The 20,494-nt window shown below is 35.2% G+C and overlaps 1 protein-coding gene across 1 annotated transcript in view; it reads right to left on the bottom strand.

Moving 5' to 3' along the window:
* CFAP47 (cilia and flagella associated protein 47) overlaps positions 1 to 20,494 on the bottom strand; it is a 495,620-nt gene that overhangs the window by 103,595 nt on the left and 371,531 nt on the right. Inside the window, exons 53-58 of the mRNA XM_045873173.1 lie at positions 15,759 to 15,934; positions 15,038 to 15,145; positions 8,144 to 8,252; positions 5,526 to 5,528; positions 5,189 to 5,293; positions 1,877 to 2,033 (exon numbers count right to left, since the gene is read on the bottom strand). Of these exons, the coding sequence (XP_045729129.1) occupies positions 1,877 to 2,033; positions 5,189 to 5,293; positions 5,526 to 5,528; positions 8,144 to 8,252; positions 15,038 to 15,145; positions 15,759 to 15,934 (658 nt within the window). The remainder of the gene's footprint in view (positions 1 to 1,876; positions 2,034 to 5,188; positions 5,294 to 5,525; positions 5,529 to 8,143; positions 8,253 to 15,037; positions 15,146 to 15,758; positions 15,935 to 20,494) is intronic.

Here is a 20,494-nt window from a genome sequence, read left to right as displayed (position 1 = left end):
GCTGCAATTGCCTTGAAAATTCCATTCCTTGGACAGATCCATTTATCAGCCTTGCGTATTGTTCCCGTACCTGGAATTCTGAGCCCTAGAAGTGGTACAAACTTCACAAACACGTATTTTCTTGGTGTCTATATAAATTTGTGGTTTCCAATCCCAGCCAAATACAATACCTTTCATATTTTAATTTTGTCAGCTCCCTCCTCCATTCCCTCCAGCAATTATTTCAAACCAATGGGCCACTCTTCAAATCTCTTACTCTATCTCCTTTTCTCAGCAGATAAAAATATAAGCACAACTGCACTTAATTCCCAAGTCCCTCTGAGACCTAAGGGAGAAATGCCCTTCCTGTTCAGGGCTTCTCCTTCTACTTCAAGTCTGATCTTAGTCCTCCCAGAGCCTTACCAATCAGTTAAGCCCCACCTCCTTTACAGCTTTAACTTCTGCTCAACCCTGGCTTCTTTCTGCCTATACATATGCTCATATCTCTTCCATATTAAAATGCCGACTTCCTTGAGTCTACAATCAACTTTTAGTTAATACTGGCATGTCTCTCCTCATCACAGCCAAAGTCTTTGCAAGGGAATTATACATTAGATGACATTATGTTCTTAATTTTTACTTAATTATTTCATACCAAGAGCAGGAGCAGATGATCAGGAAAGATGAAAACTTCAACAGGTCAATGATAGTGGTCAGCTTCAGCATTAATCAAAAAAACAGTCATTGGCAATCATGATGAAATACAATTTTGCCTCAATCAGATTGATGGAGATTAAGGAGAATGCTACTGGTCAGGGTTTACAAGGTTCAGGAAAAGAGGTAATGTCTGTAATATACTCCTGATAGCAGCACGAATTGTAGCAGTATAACCATCCTGGAGAGCAAGTTGGTTATTTATATCAAAAACCTTAACATGTATACATTTCTTTTGGCCCAACAATTGAGCTATCTACAATGATTTGTGGTAGTAGTAGTAGTTTTAGTAGACGTAGTAATAATATTTGAAAAGATAAAATTAGTAATGTCTAATGTTAGATTTAAAATGTGTTTCAGAAAACTCATAATGAGTTGATTTTCAGACCTCCATTATTTGGTCTTTTAATAAAAAGTGATCAGAAACTTCACATGATCTAATTTAAAAACATGTATCTTCAATATGACATGAAAAAAAACCCAAGTTTTGTTAGAACCAAAATTTAATCCAAATATGCTATTTATAAAGAAAAGAGGGTGCATCCACTGTGGAAAATAATATGAAAGTTAATCAAAAAAGTTAAAATTAGAAGTACCCTACTATCCGGTAATCACACGACTGGGTATTTACCACAAAAATACAAAAACACTAATTCAAAGGGGTACATGGCAACCCTATGTTTATATGATGATGATACTGGGTGTTGTATGAAATTATTAAATCGCTATATTGTACATCTGAAACTAATATAACACTGTATGTTAACTATATGAGAATTAAAATTAAAAAAAAAGAAAAGAGGGAAATGAAACAAAACCAGAACACTAGAATTTCTAAAAACTTTTAAGGAATAAGCATTGGCATATTTGAGTCATGTCATAAGAATCTTACAAATCTATTACTTTACATATTTGGCTTTACAGATAAAATTGGAAGAACTTGACTTGGTACATGGATTTCTAATTTCTGATTCTGGCTCCACCATTTATAAGTTTATAAGTGATTTCAGCCAAGATATTTCATCTCTCATACCTTGTTTTCTCCTTTATAAAATAATGCTGTTGAAACAACTAACGGATCTCTAAATTGTCCATTATCTCTAATATGGTTTGATTCTGTGATAAAATAAGTTTGACTAATAATTACAAAATAACATATGTAAAATACAAAAAAAAAACTTACTTGTTAGTACAATATTGACCAAAACATCTTCCTTGGTGGGATTTTGGAAAGGTATAACAATAGATGAATGAAGACGGAGGTATGTGGTTATTCTTTCTATGTCTATAGGCTGGGGGAACAGTCCTACTCCAGAGAGGTAGAATATCCATTCTTTAAACTGTTTAAAGATAAACATTCATGACATACATATCCTAATCGCATACATTTTATTTGCAACACTTAATAAATGTAATATGCATAAAAATCTTGGTAGATAAGAAACATTTCAGGGTGCCTGGGTGGCTCAGTCGGTTGACTCTTGATCTTGGCTCAGGTTGTGATCTCAGGGTCTTGAGATCGAGCCCCATGTTGGGCTCTGCTCAGTGGGGAGTTTGCTTCTCTCTCTCTCTCCCTTTTCCCCTCCCCCCTGCTTGTGCTCTCTCTAAAATAAATGCATCTTTATTAAAAAAAAACCCATTTTGTTGTTAATATTTAATATGTATCATTATGTATTTCTTCTTTTCCAAATTCCTTTTGATTTTATTGAATATTCAATATATTTCTGCACTAAAAAAAAGGACAAAAGACCAATACTCAAATATTAAACATCTTTCTATGCATAAAAGGTTATTTATAGCAACATAAAAGAGAAATCTTAATGAAAACCTTGTATTTCTGCTCAAGGTTTTTAAAAAAATCAATTTATCTAGCAAACTGGATCCTAAACACTACAGGAAGTTTCCAAAATCCTAGAGTGAATTTCAAATGAAATTCAGATAGTTATCACATGAAGGCTAAGATGGTGAGGCACAGATTGAAGTCCCATTAAAAGGACGTGTGCACAACTGCATGCCATATTATTTATCTCTACTGCCTAGTACAGTGTATGTTCTGTTATGACATGATAGGGAAGAATGGCTCAAAAATTACATGAAGGAGATTGCATGCAGCCATCGTTCTTATCTGGGTTTCATAAACCTGCAAAGCACTGTTTGAAAATGTTCCCTTTGTGTTCATTTAGAATAAAAGTCCCGAGAGTACAAGAGACTGTGACTCAGTTCTGCACTGAACAGTTTGCTAATGTTCCAGATGAATAAAGAGGTCACAAAATGAAAAACAACAAACAATAACCTAGTTTATAATCTCTTAAACTACATAGGTGTGTCCAAGCCTCCAATAAAAGAGGAAAACTTGTAAGATTGTTTCAAAACTAGGACAGGTGGTGACAGTAAATCCATAAAATGCTATCTCTGCATAGGAAGGATTAAAGGTAAGTTTTATCAGCATATATCTTCAAATGCCTGCACTACTTTTAGTTAGAGATTCTACTAGCAGAATACAAGCGCAGTATATTTTCATTTACAATGTCCTAACCTGACTCCACACAATTGAATGACTAGAATCAAGCATCAGGGTTCAATTATATTAACAACTTTTTTACATAAATTACTTACTTTTTTGGCTACCTAATAAAAATCAATCCTGGATGACAGAAATGAAGTTACTTTAAACCACTGGGAATGAGCCAAACTACAAAAACAAGGCCATGTTTTCACGTTTCACCAAGTGGCCTGGAATATTAGAGCTGCTAAATTAGACCACAACCCACCATTATTGAACACTAGTATCCGACAATTGCCCTGGCATTGCTTAACTTATCCCCTTGGGTTCAGAGAGGGAAATTAAAAAGTATCCAAACAAACGTGCAATAAAAAAAAAAAAAAAGTAATATTGTCCACCCATCTTTACCTCAAACTTTTTTGAAAGAAGACACAGCACGATCTTTAAAGATCCAATTCCAGGGGTGCCTGAGTGGCTCAGTCAGTTAAGCCTCCAACTCCTGATTTCAGCTCAGGTCATGATCTCAGGTCTGTGAGATCAAGCCCCGTGTGGAGCCCCACAATGGGCTCCACACTCAGTGGGGAGTCTGCTTGAGATCTCTCCCTCTCTCTTTGCTTCCCCCCTGCTTGTGCACTCTCTCTCTAAAGTAAATAAATAAATCTTAAAAAAAAAGATCTGCCTTGTTAAAATTATTTATGTAGAAGGAAATAATCTGTACTACACTTTCTCTCTTCTGTATGAAAAGGATTATTGTTTTTTATTCTTTAATATTACTGAGAATCAAGCATACTTCCAGAGCATTGCTTCAGTTTACTTAAAAGTCAGTCATCATGTAAGAAATTTAATAGTCTCAAATTTTTTCTTCTGAAGGTATATTACACATTTTCTTGGAAAATAGGATACTCTAGTTACCCACTGGTCTTGCACTGACATGGGGTCCCCTATATTATATTTGATTCCATTGCCTCTCAGGTGGCAGGGTTTTGTAACCTCCTTGGTGTCCTGTAGGATTTAAAGCACATATCTCCATTTACATTCCTCCTCATTAACACTTGAAGAAATAAAAAATAATAATTGTCAAAAGGTATGTAAAATTTTCATTGGCAGTAAGAGAGTTATAATCACTTAGCAATTGGTAGGTAGCTGCAAAAACAGTCAAGAAGACAGGTTGAAGTCACATGCCCTGTGTTCGGGTCTGAATTAAACCTCTTACTAGCTGCCTGAACTTAATTTCTTTGTGTCTGTTTCCTGATCCATAAAATGAGATTGATTACTTCGACCACAGGACTGGGTGAGAATGAGTTGATATAATTCTTAGAATGGCATGTAGCAAGTTTAGAGATGCTTAAAAAATTATTAATTACTGTTGTTTTATTTTTTTAAAGATTTTATTTACTTGAGAGAGAGAGAGTGCGAATGGGATGAAGGGCAGAGGGGATAATCTCAAGCAGACTCTGTGCTGAGCAGAGTCCAACGTGGGGCTTCATCTCATGACCCTGAGATCATGACCTGAGCCGAAACCAAGAGTTGGATGTTTAACTGACTAACTCACCCAGGCGCCCCTTAACCATTGTTGCTTTTAAAAAATTATTATTAATCAGTAACACTGTGCAGATGAAATAGAATGAAAAAATAATACAGTATTTGCAAGATCACATTTTCTACAGTTTCATCTTTAAGTTCATGAAAATATGAGTAAACAAGTCAGAAAATAAACATAAATGCCAGTAAAATGGCATTCCATTAAAATACCTATATTTTAAATCTGGTTGTACATTCTCCTTCATTCAAGTAATCTAAGGATTTAAAAATGCCTTCTTTAGATGCCTCCACAGGTACAATGTAGACCGTATTTCCAAAAGTTCATTTAATTAATCATTTACAATGAACTTGTTTTGCTTACGAAATATGTCAAGTGAATGAATTAGATTTACTTACTTATGATTTTGAAATTTAATGAACTTGACTTGGTCCAAGAATAATCTATCATACCTGAGTACAGTGGAAGGTGATAGAAACTTGATGACCAGTTCTTCCAAGAGCCGAAGGATAAAAGTGAACAGATACTTCTTTGATGGAGTGAGGAGGTATGGTCAGCTGTGTAAATTCAGAGAGAGAAAAAAAAAAAATCAATGCTTTGTTTGAGTCAGGATCTTTGTGTGCTAGGTACATGCCAGGTTGATTTTCGTGTAATTAGTATGTTGTCTTGTACGTGTTACCCATTCTTAGTATGCCTGCTTGGTGAATATTGGTATAATGGCCATGGTAAACAGTGTTCAGTAGTGTTTATCCCATGTTCTCCCCCCAGACAATGACCACATGGAGTTACTTGCTTTATAAAAGGAAATCAGGATTAATTTTTAAAGCCAACTAAGAACCCCAAATAATAGAAATATACATTTTTTTAAGAACCGATAGCTTATTGATCATCCCAAGATACTTGTGAAACCACTGGGAACCTAACTTGTACCTTGGCGATGTCCGAAGAGATAAACTGATAGTAAGCATAGATGTAAGGAAGGCTTCTTTAGTATACAATGAAGTGTTCCTTTTTGCCCTATCACTCAAGGTATGGCCTGTTAGAATAACTTGAGTCTGAACAGTATTAGAATGAGTTACCTCTTTAGAGATTGTGAAAGAAGCCAGCAACTACATCAAAATGCTATACTGTGAATAATATATTTAACATTAACACTTACAGAATGATAAAATGAAAAGGCGTATGTCTGAAAAGTAAGTTTATTTTTTTCACTACTGTATTTTGCCAGATAACTTTTGAAAATATAAAACTGCAATATAGCAGTGTCATTCAAATCCCTGTAGAATGTAGCACTTAGTGCTTAATAATAATGCTCTGATAATGACCATGAAATACAAATACAATTCATTGTTATATTTAGAACAGTCACCTCCTTACTATCTATATATGTGTGGTTTATCTATAGCAAATATTTTTATCTCAGGCTGGCTCTCCCTTTGATAGTTAATCACTTAAGTTTATGCATACATAATGAGTATAAATTAATTTCAATATCAGCCTTAGCAAAAAAAATAAGAAAAGTTGTATTTCATGTATTCTTTCAATTTAGCAAAAAGTTCTCTAGATAGATCGATAGATATAAGGAAATCATCTATTTCATTAGAAAAACCATATACCAGTACATTAACTTGGATTTTAATTCTAGTTCTACCACTTACTAGCCAGGAAGTTTAAGTATTTTAGCTTCTCTGGCCTCAAATTCCTCTTCCCTAAATATATGTCAGAAGCATGTGGCACAGATTGAGATAGTGTATATAGCCAACCAGGAACTCAATGAAATTCCTTTATTTTCACCTAAAATTCATGAATTCCATGAATCCCATGGTTTCAAGGAAAAGGAAGATAAACACTATTGGTTGGAATTTATCTGCAGCAAATGTACTGGTTTAGTATAATGGAATATAGATAATCTGTTAAATATAGGACCTTTTGGAAATTTGCAAACACTTAATTCCAAGGAAGTGTCATCATAATAACCAATTCCAATATGTGAGTTTACACTGGATCTTAGTTGAAGAGAGAAAGATTAGCAGGACAGCTGAGTAAACTTAAATTTGAACAGGATACTAGATGATGTGGGAGATTAATAATGCCATTAAGAAATATAATCTGAAAAAAAAAAGAAATATAATCTGAAGTATTTAGTGTTGAAATAGCATGATGCCTACAACTTACCTTCAGACTGAACAGTAAGAAATGTAAGAGAAGACAAATGTAGCAAATCATTAACATAAGAACCAAGGTAGAAAGTATAAGTTTGTGCTTATATATGCACAAGCATATATAATAATAATGCAGAGCATTATTATTAAGCACTAAGATTAAACTATATACACAATGCTATACACACAATTGTGTATATAGTTTAATCTTAGAATAACTATACTAAAATGTACACACATGCTTGTATTACTTAACACTGTATTTTCCATAAATTAAACAGAATATGGTGATCAGGATATAGTTTACAAATAACTGAAATTCCTCATTAGAAACTGGTGTTAGCAATATAATACTTAGTGATATCTAATTTGACACATTATGGAAGTTAAGAACTAATTTCATATCATGTTATTATTAATTGGCAACCAGTCATTGACAAGAGATAGGTAGTAAGATACACATGAAATCACACTGTAGATTTCTTAAACAATCATTAAACAGCAAATAGTAAAAGCCTTTATTTAAATACTATATCTACTTAACAGGGCTTCATGATTTACTGTGAGATGCTCTGAAGAAAATAATCTATCACAATTACCATTTTGAAGTTTACCTGAAAACATGGTTTTGGTATTCACTGTACATATTTGGTATCATATGCTTGGAAACAAAGATTGATGCTAAACCTTCAGATCTTGTTTTGTTACTTATGGGAGGAGAAAAGTGACTGGGGCCCATTGACTCGTTCTAGTCTATGCTAGGGACCAAGGAATGAGTAAATGGGGTAGAGAAAGGAGAGAGGGTCAGAACTGTTCACATTTTTTGGAAGTGGGGGACAGGTGATGGGCAGGAATTCATCAAGTGCTGGAAGGAACTAGCCTCTTGGAACCCTGGAAACATAGAAAGATTGCTGAGTCAATATCATACTACTGGGGAATGATTTCCAAATCTGATTACTAAAATGGTCTGAAATAAAGCACAACCAGTTCATTTAGAGTCCAGTGATAATGAGTATGATGCTAGCATATAGAATTTTAAAAATTTAGACGGACACGATATTGGTTTCTTTGATCAATTAAAATTGGGGGGGAGATATATATGTATATAAATTCTATTTTTAAATTTTAAGCAATTGAGACCTTGTTAATTAATAAATCAAATGATAATACTCCATGGTGTCCCAAAATCAGTACTGAAAAATGCTCTAGTAGTGGTAGGTTATTTGGCTTTCCAAATATACTTACTGATGATCTGTTAACATCCAAGACAAAATTTTCAGGATTACTGTTTGTTGCTTGCAATTCTAAGGTCTCGTGTGTTGGATTAACTAAAGGAATGATCTGAGTGACATACCTGGAAGGAAAAATGGAGTAAACTTATTCATAAACTTGTTCAATGATAATTTTATAAACTTGATGACTATCATGGGTTGAACTGTATACCTAAAAAAGATGTATTTAAGTTCTAACTCCCAATACCTCAGAATATAGAAAGAGGGTCACTGCAGATGTAATTAGTTAAGATGCGATCATACTGGAGTAGGATGGCCCTTAATCCCTTATGACTGGTGTCGTTATAAGAAGATAATGTGAAGACACATGAGAAGATGAGCATATGGTAATGGAGGTGGAGACTGGAGAGTCAAGGAATACCAAGCACCTCTGAGTCAAGGAATACCAAGGATTGCTGGTAAGCACTAGAAGCCACAAGAGGAAAGGAAGGATTCTCTCTTATTGGTTTCAGAGAGAACTTGGTCCTACTGAAAACTTGACTTCAAATTTCTAGCCTCCAGAACAGTGAGACAATATGTTTCTGTTGTTTTAATTCACCCAGTGTGTGGTACTTGTGATGACAGGTTTAGGAAGCTAATACAATGACTTGTGTGAGTTTCAAAATAAGAATAATTATGTATGAACTAATGACATTTTGCTAAATTAGTCCTTGATTTTCTATTTTGGAGACCAAATGTTATTCCACACTGGGTAGTGGAATATATCCCAGTTTTAGGAGCAATATTTACTCATTATTTTATAACTGTTAAATTCAGGCAAAAAAGTTAACAGTTTAGAAATAATAACAATGAGGGCGCCTGGGTGGCTCAGTTGGTTAAGCGACTGCCTTCGGCTCAGGTCATGATCCTGGAGTCCCGGGATCGAGTCCCGCATCGGGCTCCCTGCTCGGCAGGGAGTCTGCTTCTCCCTCTCCCACTCCCCGTTTGTGTTCCCTCTCTCGCTGTGTCTTTCTCTGTCAAATAAATAAATAAATAATCTTAAAGAAAAAAAAAGAAATAATAACAATGAGTAATAAATTCACAAAGTTCTGTCCATTACATCAAAAAGATCCAAACCAACGATGAGTAAATACAAAAAAAAAAAAAAAAAAGTGGCTGATATTTATGCTCAAAGCAAAGAATAATCAAGAGGATTCATAATTCTCACTTTACCATCATTTCTAATACCTTTTGATGTATAGCATGAAAACTGCCATGCTGTAGAAATGCAAAGTAAAACCACACTGAGATACCACCTCATACCTGTTAGGATGGCTGTCATTTAAAAAAATAGTAATGTTGGCAAGGATGTGGAGAAAATGGCACACTGGTACACCACTGGTGGGAATGTAAATTGGTAGAGCAACTATAGCAAACAATAGGAGGGTACCTCAAAAAATTAAAGAAAACTACTATATGATCCAACAATTGGATCCCAAATACTGGGCATATACCAACTATTTGGTATATACCCAAAATAAATGAAATCAGTATCTTGAAGACATAACTGCACTCCCACATTAATTGCAGCATTATTCACAATTGCCAAGATATGGAAATAACCTAAATGTTCTTCTACAGATGAATGGATAAATAAAACATGGAATATACAATGAAATATTACTCAAACTTAAAAAAGAAGGTAATCCTGACATTTGTTGACAACATGGATGAACCTAGAGGACATAATGGGTTTTTTTTTTAAGATTTTATTTATTTGAGATAGAGAGTGAGCAAGAGAGCAGGAGCAGGGAGCAGAGGGAGAGGGAGAAGCAGGCTCCCCGCTGAGCTGGGAGCCCGATGTGGGGCTCGGTCCCAGGACCCTTGGATCATGACCTGAGCAGAAGGCAGATGCTCAACCGACAGAGCCACCCAGGCGCCCCTAGAAGACATTATGTTAAGTGAAATAACTCGGACGGAGAAAGACAAACACTGCATGATCTTACTTATATGTGGAATCTAAAAAAGTGAGAAACAGTGTAAGTTCTGTGGGAATTAAAATCAATTTCATCGCAAAGATTAATATAACTTGATGACATTAGAAATGGGCAAAGATACAAAAAGTAAGAAGTGTATGTAGCCTGTGATTGCCAGTGGACCAAGGAGCAAAATATATTAACTAAAGAGGTACTTGATTCATTGTTCATCCAGAAAAAGGTTTTCAATTGAATTGAATTTAATAAATATTTTCTTTAATTGCTAGTTTTCCCAATAATGAGAAATGAAGTTTGTAATTACAAATGTATATACTGAGGATTGTTGATGCACATATTTATTACTTAGGGACAAAATTAAATTTCTTGAGTCTAAAATGTTGTTATACTTATTTCTAAACAGTCACGATAAAATATTTTTTCATCAAGACTGTGTCAAACCTATTAATATAGAATAAGAAGGGAAAATTAAAATAACATTGCTGGTCAAATCAAAGAAAAACAAGAAGATGATTTTTTTAAAATATTTATTTATTTTTAGAGAGAGAGAGAGAGTGAACAAGTGTATGGAGGGCAGAGGGGGAGAGAGGTATCCTGAAGCAGACTCCCTGCTAGCACAGAGCCCCATGCAGGGCTCGATCCCAGGACCGTGAGATCATGACCTGAGCCAAAATCAAGAGTTGGCCACTTACCCAACTGAGCCATGCAGATGCACCAAGAAGGTAATTTTAATGTGAACCAAGTGGTAGCACCTTAAAAACCATTTCCAGGATGAAGCATATGTGTGAATTCTGAATTATTTTTTCAACTTCTTATGAGTCTTAAGCTCTTTCAAAATAAAAAGACACTAAAAAAAAAAAAAAAAAAAAACACAGTGCCAGGGCGGCTGGGTGGCTCAGTCAGTTAAGTGTCTGACTTTCGATTTATGGCCGGTGGAGTGTAAATAAGTACAACCAATTGTGCATTCTTTGTTGTTATCCACTAGAGTACAGTGATATTGCATTCCTATGTTTGTACCCAATAGAAATGAGCACAAATGTGCAACAAAAGCATATACAATGTTATAAACAACATATTTCATAATATACCAAACTGGGAAAAAAAAACCCAAAAGTTGATCAACAATAAAAAGGAATTTTTTTTGTAGCAATGAAAATAAATGAAGAACGGTACACAGAACAACATGAATGGGTCAATAACTCCTGACTATCATTACAGAGTGTCATATTTAAATATGAGAAAGGGGTACTTGGGTGGCTCAGTGGGTTAAGCGTCCAACTCTTGATTTTGGCTCAGGTCATGATCTCAGGGTCGTGAGTTCGAGCTTCGCATTGGGCTCTGTACTCAGCAGGGAGTCTGCCTGAGATTCTCTCCCTCTGCCCGAGATTCTCTCTTTCCCTCTGCCCCACCCACCTCCACTCTCTCTCGCTCTCAATTAAATAAATAAATCCTTAAATATGAGCAAAACAAGTATCAGGGAAAGTTTTGAGTAGGAAAAAAGAAGAACAAAATTTATAATTAAAGACAAAGGCCATGACCATTCATATCTTAAGCATATCAGAAAAAATATTACCAAAATGAAATAAGAACAGAACATTACGATTTTTTAAAAAACCCAAAAATATGTAAAAGAAACATCCAAACAACAACAAAAATGGTGTTGGATGTTGATAACTGTCATAAAAATTCAACAAAAAGAATGGAAGATAAATTCAGGTAAATCTATCTGAATGCAAAAGCACAGATGTTGGTTAAAAAAAAGGCCAAAAAATAATAAAATTAAAATAGCCCCCAAGTTCTAAAACTAAAACATAGATGTTGTAGGAAGAGAGAAAATAGATGGCATAATTTGAGACTTCCAGAAACTGAAAGTCATGTGTTTCCATATTGAAAGAGACTCCAACTACCTAGAAAATGTATGAAAATAGAACAACACCAATTTATTAAACATTTTAAAAACACTGGATACAATTAATGGCCATCAAACTTCCAAAGAGGATAGGGATCCAGAATAAGGCTGGCTAAAAAAGTAGTTACTATCAAACATTTTTTAATATTATGCAACTTTTAATTACATACAGTATGACTTAGATAAAAAGAAATTACTCTTTAGAACAACATGACCAAAAGTAACAAGAACTCAAAAAGAAAGAGAAAAGGTGGGCACCTGTTAGTGGAATGAAAAAAAAAAAAGATTGTAAAACTGGTTGTGCTAAATATTTTCACATAAGTGTAATACATTTGTTAATAATTTTATATACCTATATAGCTTTCATACATTAATATATTTTTAAAACAAGAAAAAATATAAAAGTAGAAATAAGTTTGTTAGGAAGTTAAAGCAGACACTGCTGGCACCCTACCCAGTTCCCCTGGAAGATTTTTACCAGTTCTCTACCCTCAGACCCCAACTTCTACACGCTTGCTATTCATTTTCCTTCCGAGACCTTCAGACGATTGCCCTTGGGTCTTGCTATCTCCTCAACTGTACAGACAGAAGTGCCTGGGAGTTTATACCTCTTCCCAAGGAAGCTTATAATGACTAGTATGGGAATTCAAAAGCCAAGCATCTCTGCATCAAGACAGGACAAACTCTGAGATGTAATTTATGCTACAGAGCTCTCTGCAGTATCAGATAGTCTGGGACCATACCTGCAATCACACCCTTGCTTAGCTTCTTCCCTTTTCTTATCCTGCTTCCCCTATTCTCTTACAGGTTGTTCTTAATGGGACCACTTCCTTAATAAATCACTTGCTACAGATTTCTTTGGCTACAGATCTGGCCCTGGGAGAATTCAACACTCTTCTGGAGTGCTAAGGGAGAGAAATTAACAAAGAGGTACAGATTTGCCCACTAGTGCACATGCTCTTTAAAAGTACGAACGTGTATCATCATTTGGACAAAAAAAGTCTTGAGACCTAAAGTTTCATTTATCCATGGTGATTGAAATGCAGGAAAGACAAGTTGCAATGGCAACAACAACAAGAATACTGGAGGATCTACTGGGCTGTTAAAATCAGTCCAATACTATAAGTTCTATTTAATTAAAAGCCCTTTATGTTATTACACATGCATGTTGTTTCTTTCACATACGGTAGTTCCAGGGTATTTTAGGTTTGCCTTCAGGCCTAACATGCTGTATTTTGTTTGAAGTAAGATTGCACCAAATCCTCTTGCAGACCCGCATATTTCCTAATCACCCTTTGTTAAGTATTGTTAATACAATCATTTATGGTACTGTAATATGAAGCAGGAAAGATGCCAAAGGATATTTCTGCTAGAGAATGTAGAGACTTTGGCATGTTTTTATATTCACAAATGTTATTTATTTGTTTAGAGATTATTATCTTTTAAGGGTTTGTAGGACAAATCTTTGGATTTCCATTGGATTTTCTATGTGAATCCACTAGTTTGAATCTGGAAAATTGTATACAAGAACATTCTCCTTAGTCTCTTTTCTACATTTAGTGACCTAGGGCAAATCACTTAGCATCTGTAAACCTCAGTTACCCCATTTGAAACTGAGGCAAACCCCCCTAATAGGCATATTAGTCTTAAAAAACATTCATGTAGCTTATATCTCTGAACAATGTAGTAACTTTTGGGTCTAGAATTTCCTTTTAAGATGATATGGCTCAAAATATCCTCATCCTGAATGAAAAAAATTGTGACCTTGAAATGATAATAATGAATGTATTTTACACATATTAGAAACCAAAATGATTTCAAAAATATTTGATTTAATAAGGACCTTTATTATTAAGCTATGAGGGATTACCTCACCTTTATAAGGAATTACTCTATAGTAATTCATGGAAGCATGTTTTCAATTGTATCGGACATAATCAAAACTGCTCACTAAAATATGAAGTAAATAAATGTCACCTTGAGCTTTGTATAACTGATCTGAGGCCCATAAACTATTTAGAATTCTATTTGTTTCATATTGGATTTCCATTCCTCAATAAAATGCAATCTCTATAGAGTTATTAAAAATAAATAAAAATAAAAGTAGGAATTGTGGGGGCACCTGGGTGACTCGGTTAAGTGTCCGACTCTTGGTTTCAGCTCAGGTCATGATCTCAGGGTCTTGAGACTGAGCCCCGTGTCAGGCTCCTCACTCAGTTGGGAGTCTGCTTCTCTCCCTCTCCCTCTGCCAGTCCTCCTGATCGTGCTCTCTCTCTCTCTCTCAAATAAATAAATACCTCTTAAAAAAATAAAACTAGAAATTGTGATTGGGTTACCCCTATGTATCAGCATCAAACCTGGTACCAGACATGTAGGAAGAGCTCAACCATGTAAATATAAATGGTCATATCTCAAGGGCACATGGTATTAGCCAAATGACAAAGTATTCTCCACTGTCCATCGCTGACCCGCTGCTTTGCCTTGACCAAACTTTAGTCAGCCTTCTATGTTTCCTACGGGCCCCTGTGCTCTGTTTGTCCCCAAGCCTGAGCAAGCACAAATAAAGTGGAACATGCCTCTTTCCTTGACTTCTCCTGGGAATCCGCTTACCACAGGACGATCCTTTTCCTATCAGTCGCCACCAGTCATTTTCCTTTCCTTGTCCAGCTTTCCCTCCAGAGTCTGCTTATCTCTCCTTGTCCTACCTTTAGCTTTTCCCGTTTGATTTTGAAATGCTTGCAGATTTCTGAGATCTGCGGTCTCCAACTCTTTCAAGAGTCCCTTTCTCTCCCTTGCAATAATCATTTTGAATAAAAGCCTCTCCTTACTAAGTCCTAATTTCTTTTTCTTTCACTTAAGTTTTCCAGGGGGTAGTTGAAATATCAAACCTTCCCTGGAAAGGAAAATCAATTACTAAAAATATATGTATGTCTTATAAAAAAAGAGTAAGTGGATTACAACAATATTCTTTTAGATAAATTTTTCTCCTTCCACGAAATAATTTTACCTATTAAATAGAACTTACTTTCCAAGGTCACATTGCATTTCTGGTACTGTGGTTGATTTCGGTAATTCAGTAGTTAATCTCAGTAAATACCAGAACTCAAGAGCCACATCGGGCTGAAAAATAACGCTGGTGGAGAAAAATACACAAAATCTTGTCAGTGGTTTTAGTTTGTGTAATAAAATTGGCAGAAAAAAATCCTAAATAGGTGGTTTCAAACACAATCTTTGACAACCGCTCTGTGAAGCATTCTACTTCTGTTGTAGATATATTTTTAAATTTTTCATTTTTGGTGAGAAGATCATTATTCAGAAAAAAACATCATCATTAATATCTGTTTAATAAATGTTTGTTGAGTGAATAAAAATATTTAAATGTTAATGAATTCAAATGTCTTACAGGAGCAATAACAAGAAAAGTCCTGCTTTCTGTGATTAAATCCAATTTAGTTCATTGAATTAAACACCTGTGTATTTTCACGTGAAGGCATTCAAGTGACATGCAACTCTGGAGACCTTCCTTTATTATCAGCATGTGCTCACTTTTGGGGGAAACAGAGACAGAACCTGTGACCATCTAAAAATGTAACTGGAAAAAATAAATAAATAAAATTATAACTGGGCTGGTATCTCAGCTCTGCCATCTTTTATTTAAGTAGACTCGAACAAGTCACTTAAAATCATTTTGAAGGCTTTATTGCAAAGGATCAACAATAAAATATAATGCCACACTCAAACCATACCTTTCATCTCTACAGCCTGTAGTCGCTGGAGAATACTGTAGGACATAGTTGATACATTCTAGCGGGTGCAGTGTAAGTTGCTTAAATCCATTAAGGGCAGCACTGGATAACTGCACATCTAAATGAATCATTTTCACTTTTGGATTAGAGAGAGGTATTTCAATGTAAATGCTCTCCTAGAATTACAGAACAAATACAAAATCAGCTCCTAGTGTCACCATAGAGTGAGTCATTGTTCTATAAAAGCAAATGCAAAGAAAACTTTTACACAACATAAGGCCATTTGTTTTATTTTTCCCCTTGATCCACTGTTAAATATATCTCACTTTTAATCTCTTATATGTTTTTCTTGACTAGTCTTGGTAAATGGCATTTTTTTCAACAACAAATACTTTTAAGACATCCATCTAGCTAAATGCTAAGGAAAGTGTAAAATTACATTTAAAATATAGTTTTATTCAATACCATTATTACCATGAGGTCCATTTGTCAATATTTTCTCTAGCTGTGGTACTCAAACTTTAGCATGCATAAGAATCATCTGCAGAGGTTGCTAAAACATAGATTACTGGCCCCCTGCCCCAAAGACTCTGATTCAATAGTTCTGGGATGGGGCCTGATAATATATACTTCTAAAAAGTTCTGCTGATCCAGAGGACACACTTTAAGTATCTCTGTACATCAGCATCAAGTACTAGGGAAAATCTGAACTAAGAAAAATTCTGTTGATAATACAACTAACTTCTTGTTTAGATTCTTTCCTTCCATTCTGGTTTCTGCTGTCCTGCCCCCCTAGCTACATCCACTCAGCCCTGGAAGGCACTCTTCAGGTTCCAAGACATTTCCTGATCCCCATTCTGGCTGATGACTTATATTTCATCCCATTACAGCCACGATCTCCACTAGAGTAAAAGCCATTAATTGAAACAAAAGTGTTAAAAGGTGATTAATAGACAGGACATATCTCAATCTTGAACAAATTTGAGTTGTCTATAATGCCTTAACATAATGAAATGGAAAATGTTGGGCATTTCAGTCATAATTCAAAATTTGGTAATGGACATACTTCAGGACTTGGAAGTATTTTGAAACTTAACACATTACAGGAATGACAAAAACAACCAAGCTGGTAGGGACAGGTGGTGATGGGGAGAGAGTTATTCACAAAACATATCTTTAAGACAGACATTACAGCTTCACCCAAGGAATGAACATTTGCTTGATTACCGATATATAAATAAATGAGTGTGTTTAGGGGAATGGAAATAGCATTGAGTGTGGTGAACAACATCTGGTAAAGAGAGATGAAAAACAAGAATATATACAAATTTATAATTAAATCAGGATATCATTTATTACAAATCAGATTTAATTATAAATGCATTGGAAAATGACTATCTACGATAGTTTCAGGAGATATTAGAATCATGGATTCCTAAAATATATGGGCATTTAAATTGCTATAGTAAAATAACTAATGCTCATGATTATAAAGAAGGAAAAATAAAAATATAAAATGCAAAAAACCAATAATGACATTTGACACAGTTTATCATTTCCTAGGCAATCTGAAGTATTTCATGAGACTGTTATAGAATTTAGCCTCCTAGGAAGTTTCTAAGGGTCAAACAAATCAACAACTAAACCATATGCCAGGATAACATATACCAACAACCATATATTGGACTAGAAACTTTGCCCGGGTCTTTAGACAGAAAACTGAAAGGAGATGTCTTTGGGCCAAACACAGATATTTCTCAGAGAAGGTCAGTGTCAGTTTAAAACAATGCTGTAGCTTATTCTTCACAGAAGTAAAAATAGTAGGATCTAAACCAGTGATTTTCAAAATGATTTCATCATAACCTAGAGTAATTCATTTTATTTTAATTTTTTTAAAGATTTTATTTATTTATTTGACACAGAGAGAGATCACAAGTAGGCAGAGAGGCAGGCAAAAAGAGAGGGAAGCAGGCTCCCTGCTGAGCAGAGAGCCTGATGCCAGGCTTGATCCCAGGAGCCTGAGATCATGACCTGAGCCAAAGTCAGACGCCTAACTGACTGAGCCACCCAGGCATCCCTAGAGTAATTCACTGTACATCACAATGTGGCCCATATACACATACCGCTGGAAAAAAAGATTCACATAACAATCCCTACTCTTCCCACATGTGACGTTCTCTGATACTTGCTATTCTCTTATATTCTATTCTATTTCTTAAAAAAAAAAAAAAAGAATGCTCGTTTTGACCCACTCACCTTTTTTTGAGATCTATACATTGAAAAACTCTGGCCTAAAGAGGAATGAAGTACTGGAATATTGAATTGCTTTATGTCTCATCACATATAGACTTTGAACACAAAGTAAAACAAAACCACTTTCAATCTACTGTGATCGCTGCAAACTACAAGCCACATAACAAAAGCATGTCCCAGTGTTACAAATGTGTGAGGACATTCTATGGTTGGCCGAATCTTAAGAGATGAAAATGAGGATGGCGGGGCGCCTGGGTGGCTCAGTGGTTAAGCCTCTGCCTTCAGCTCAGGTGGTGATCCCAGGGTCCTGGGATCGAGCCCCACATCGGGCTCCCTGCTCAGCGGGAAGCCTGCTTCTCCCTCTCCCACTCCCCCTGCTTGTGTTCCCTCTCTCGCTGTCTCTCTCTCTGTCAAATAAATAAATAAAATCTTTAAAAAAAAAAAAAAGAAAGAAAATGAGGATGGCAGCTCTGGGGCACTTGCGTAACAGCCTCTCTTTGACACATCCATGGCAAATATCACTACTTGATCACTTCACTCTTATCCATTAGGTCTGGACACCCCCTCCAAATCAAGCAACCTTCCAGAGAGCAATTGTTAATTGCTCCGAACCACCTGCACTAAAGCAGGACTGTGGTCTCTAGGGAAAGCCGGCAATGGAATTCTCTGGGGCCTCAAAACCAGCAATAGACTCAATAGAAATGAATGTTTCATTATAGTAAAAAGATTTAAGTTTCCAATTAATTAAGAGTGCTGTATTTCTAGTCTGGTAAAATGCATGTCAAATTTAACAACAATATTATAAAAAATAATTTCTAACTTTCATTATAATTTGAATATTTTCTTTCAAGTTTCAATAGATAAAAACCCCTAAATTACACTTTTAAAATATAGTATTGTATGAATAATCTCTTTTAAATATACATCTGCCAAAATACTGTCAAAATTAATTTAGACAAGATTAATTTTCTAACTACATTTCTTAAAGCCATAAAAACTAAATATTTCTTTAAATGTTTCATGCACTCAATAAGAGATTTTTGTCGTTCTTCATTTGATGAGATGATCCAAATTTGTAAGTTTATTCTTGAAATACCTCCTTTGTGTTAGCTATATAATCCAAAAATAAATACATAACTATTTTCAACATACGAAACAGAATATATAAAGGAGTCGTCTGCAAAAATGGTTAATAGTCTTATTGTCTAAGGCATCCTGCCACCCCATTCCATTTTATGACAAATAACTCTCACTCAATAGGAAGTATAAAGCCAGGTGAATTTCTGTGACTCCCTCTCTATATAAAAAGTGTGAAATATTTGGCTAGTGTATGTCTTGCCAATGGCATATTCTTCCACTTTGATGAGTGGTTTTATAAGGTTTTTTAGAACTAAATGCATATCAATTTGGACTGATTTTGTTTTTGGAAATTCAAGTGAAATAGTAACTATTTTTTTTTTTTTTTGTCTTTTGTCTTTACATGGGCTCTTTTGGGTGAAATGATAGACAGCATTCCTTTATAAGGTGTTCAGTATGTTGCCTGGATTGTGTACTTAAGGAATATTTTAGCTAACACAATGACTGCTTAAAGAAATTGCTTCCATTTTTCATAATCCTTTTGTGAAAGGAATAAATTATGTATATTTAATCCTGTGGAATATAAGTAAAGATTTTAAAGCATGAAGACGTTCATAAGATGTTGAAATTTAGGACTGAAAAAATTCAAACACTCAGCTAAGATTGGAATATGTTTAAAATATGCACAAACAGATGTACTGAATTTTGCAAATTTTAAACTTTTTCAGAGAAAGTTTGAATACCTATATTCATTTTAATTCTAAAAAATTCTATTTATTTATTTATTTATTTATTTATTTATTTATTTATTTATTTATTTATCTATTTATTTATTTATTAGAAAGGGAGAGAGAGGGGGAGATTGGGAGGGGCAGAGAGAGAATCTTAAGCAGGCTCCACTCCCAGTGCAGATCCCGACTCGGGGCTTGATCTCATGACCCTGAGATCATGACCTGAGCTGAAATCAAGAGTCAGATGCTTAACTGACTGAGCCACCCAGGCATCCCCCCACATTCATTTTAAAACAAATATAAAATATTTTCAGGGGTACCTGGGTGGCTCAGTCGGTTAAGCATCTGACTTCAGCTCAGGTCATGATCCTGGGGGTCCTGGGGTCAGGCCCCTCATGGGGCTCCGTGCTCAGCAGGGAGTCTGCTTGTCCCTCTCCCTCTACCCCTCCCCCCCAGCTCGTGTGCGCACGCTCTCTCTCTCTCATAAATAAATGAATCTTTAAAAAATATTTTCAGCATCTAAATATAATTTATATTTTTATTATTTTCTTAAAAAAGAAGAAATATTTTGAGACATTTAGAAACAGGTCAGGTCATTCCCCTCTTTCCACTCTCTAGTGGCCTCTAATTGCACATGGAATAAAATCTCTTATCTTGCCCTCTGAGGTCCTGCAA

This window comes from Mirounga angustirostris, unplaced genomic scaffold (assembly GCF_029215605.1).
Source record: "Mirounga angustirostris isolate CCGP_5_RB_7025 unplaced genomic scaffold, mMirAng1.0.hap1 SCAF_11, whole genome shotgun sequence".
Taxonomy (NCBI): Eukaryota; Metazoa; Chordata; class Mammalia; order Carnivora; family Phocidae; genus Mirounga; species Mirounga angustirostris.
This window is presented reverse-complemented; position numbering and strand designations above follow the sequence as displayed.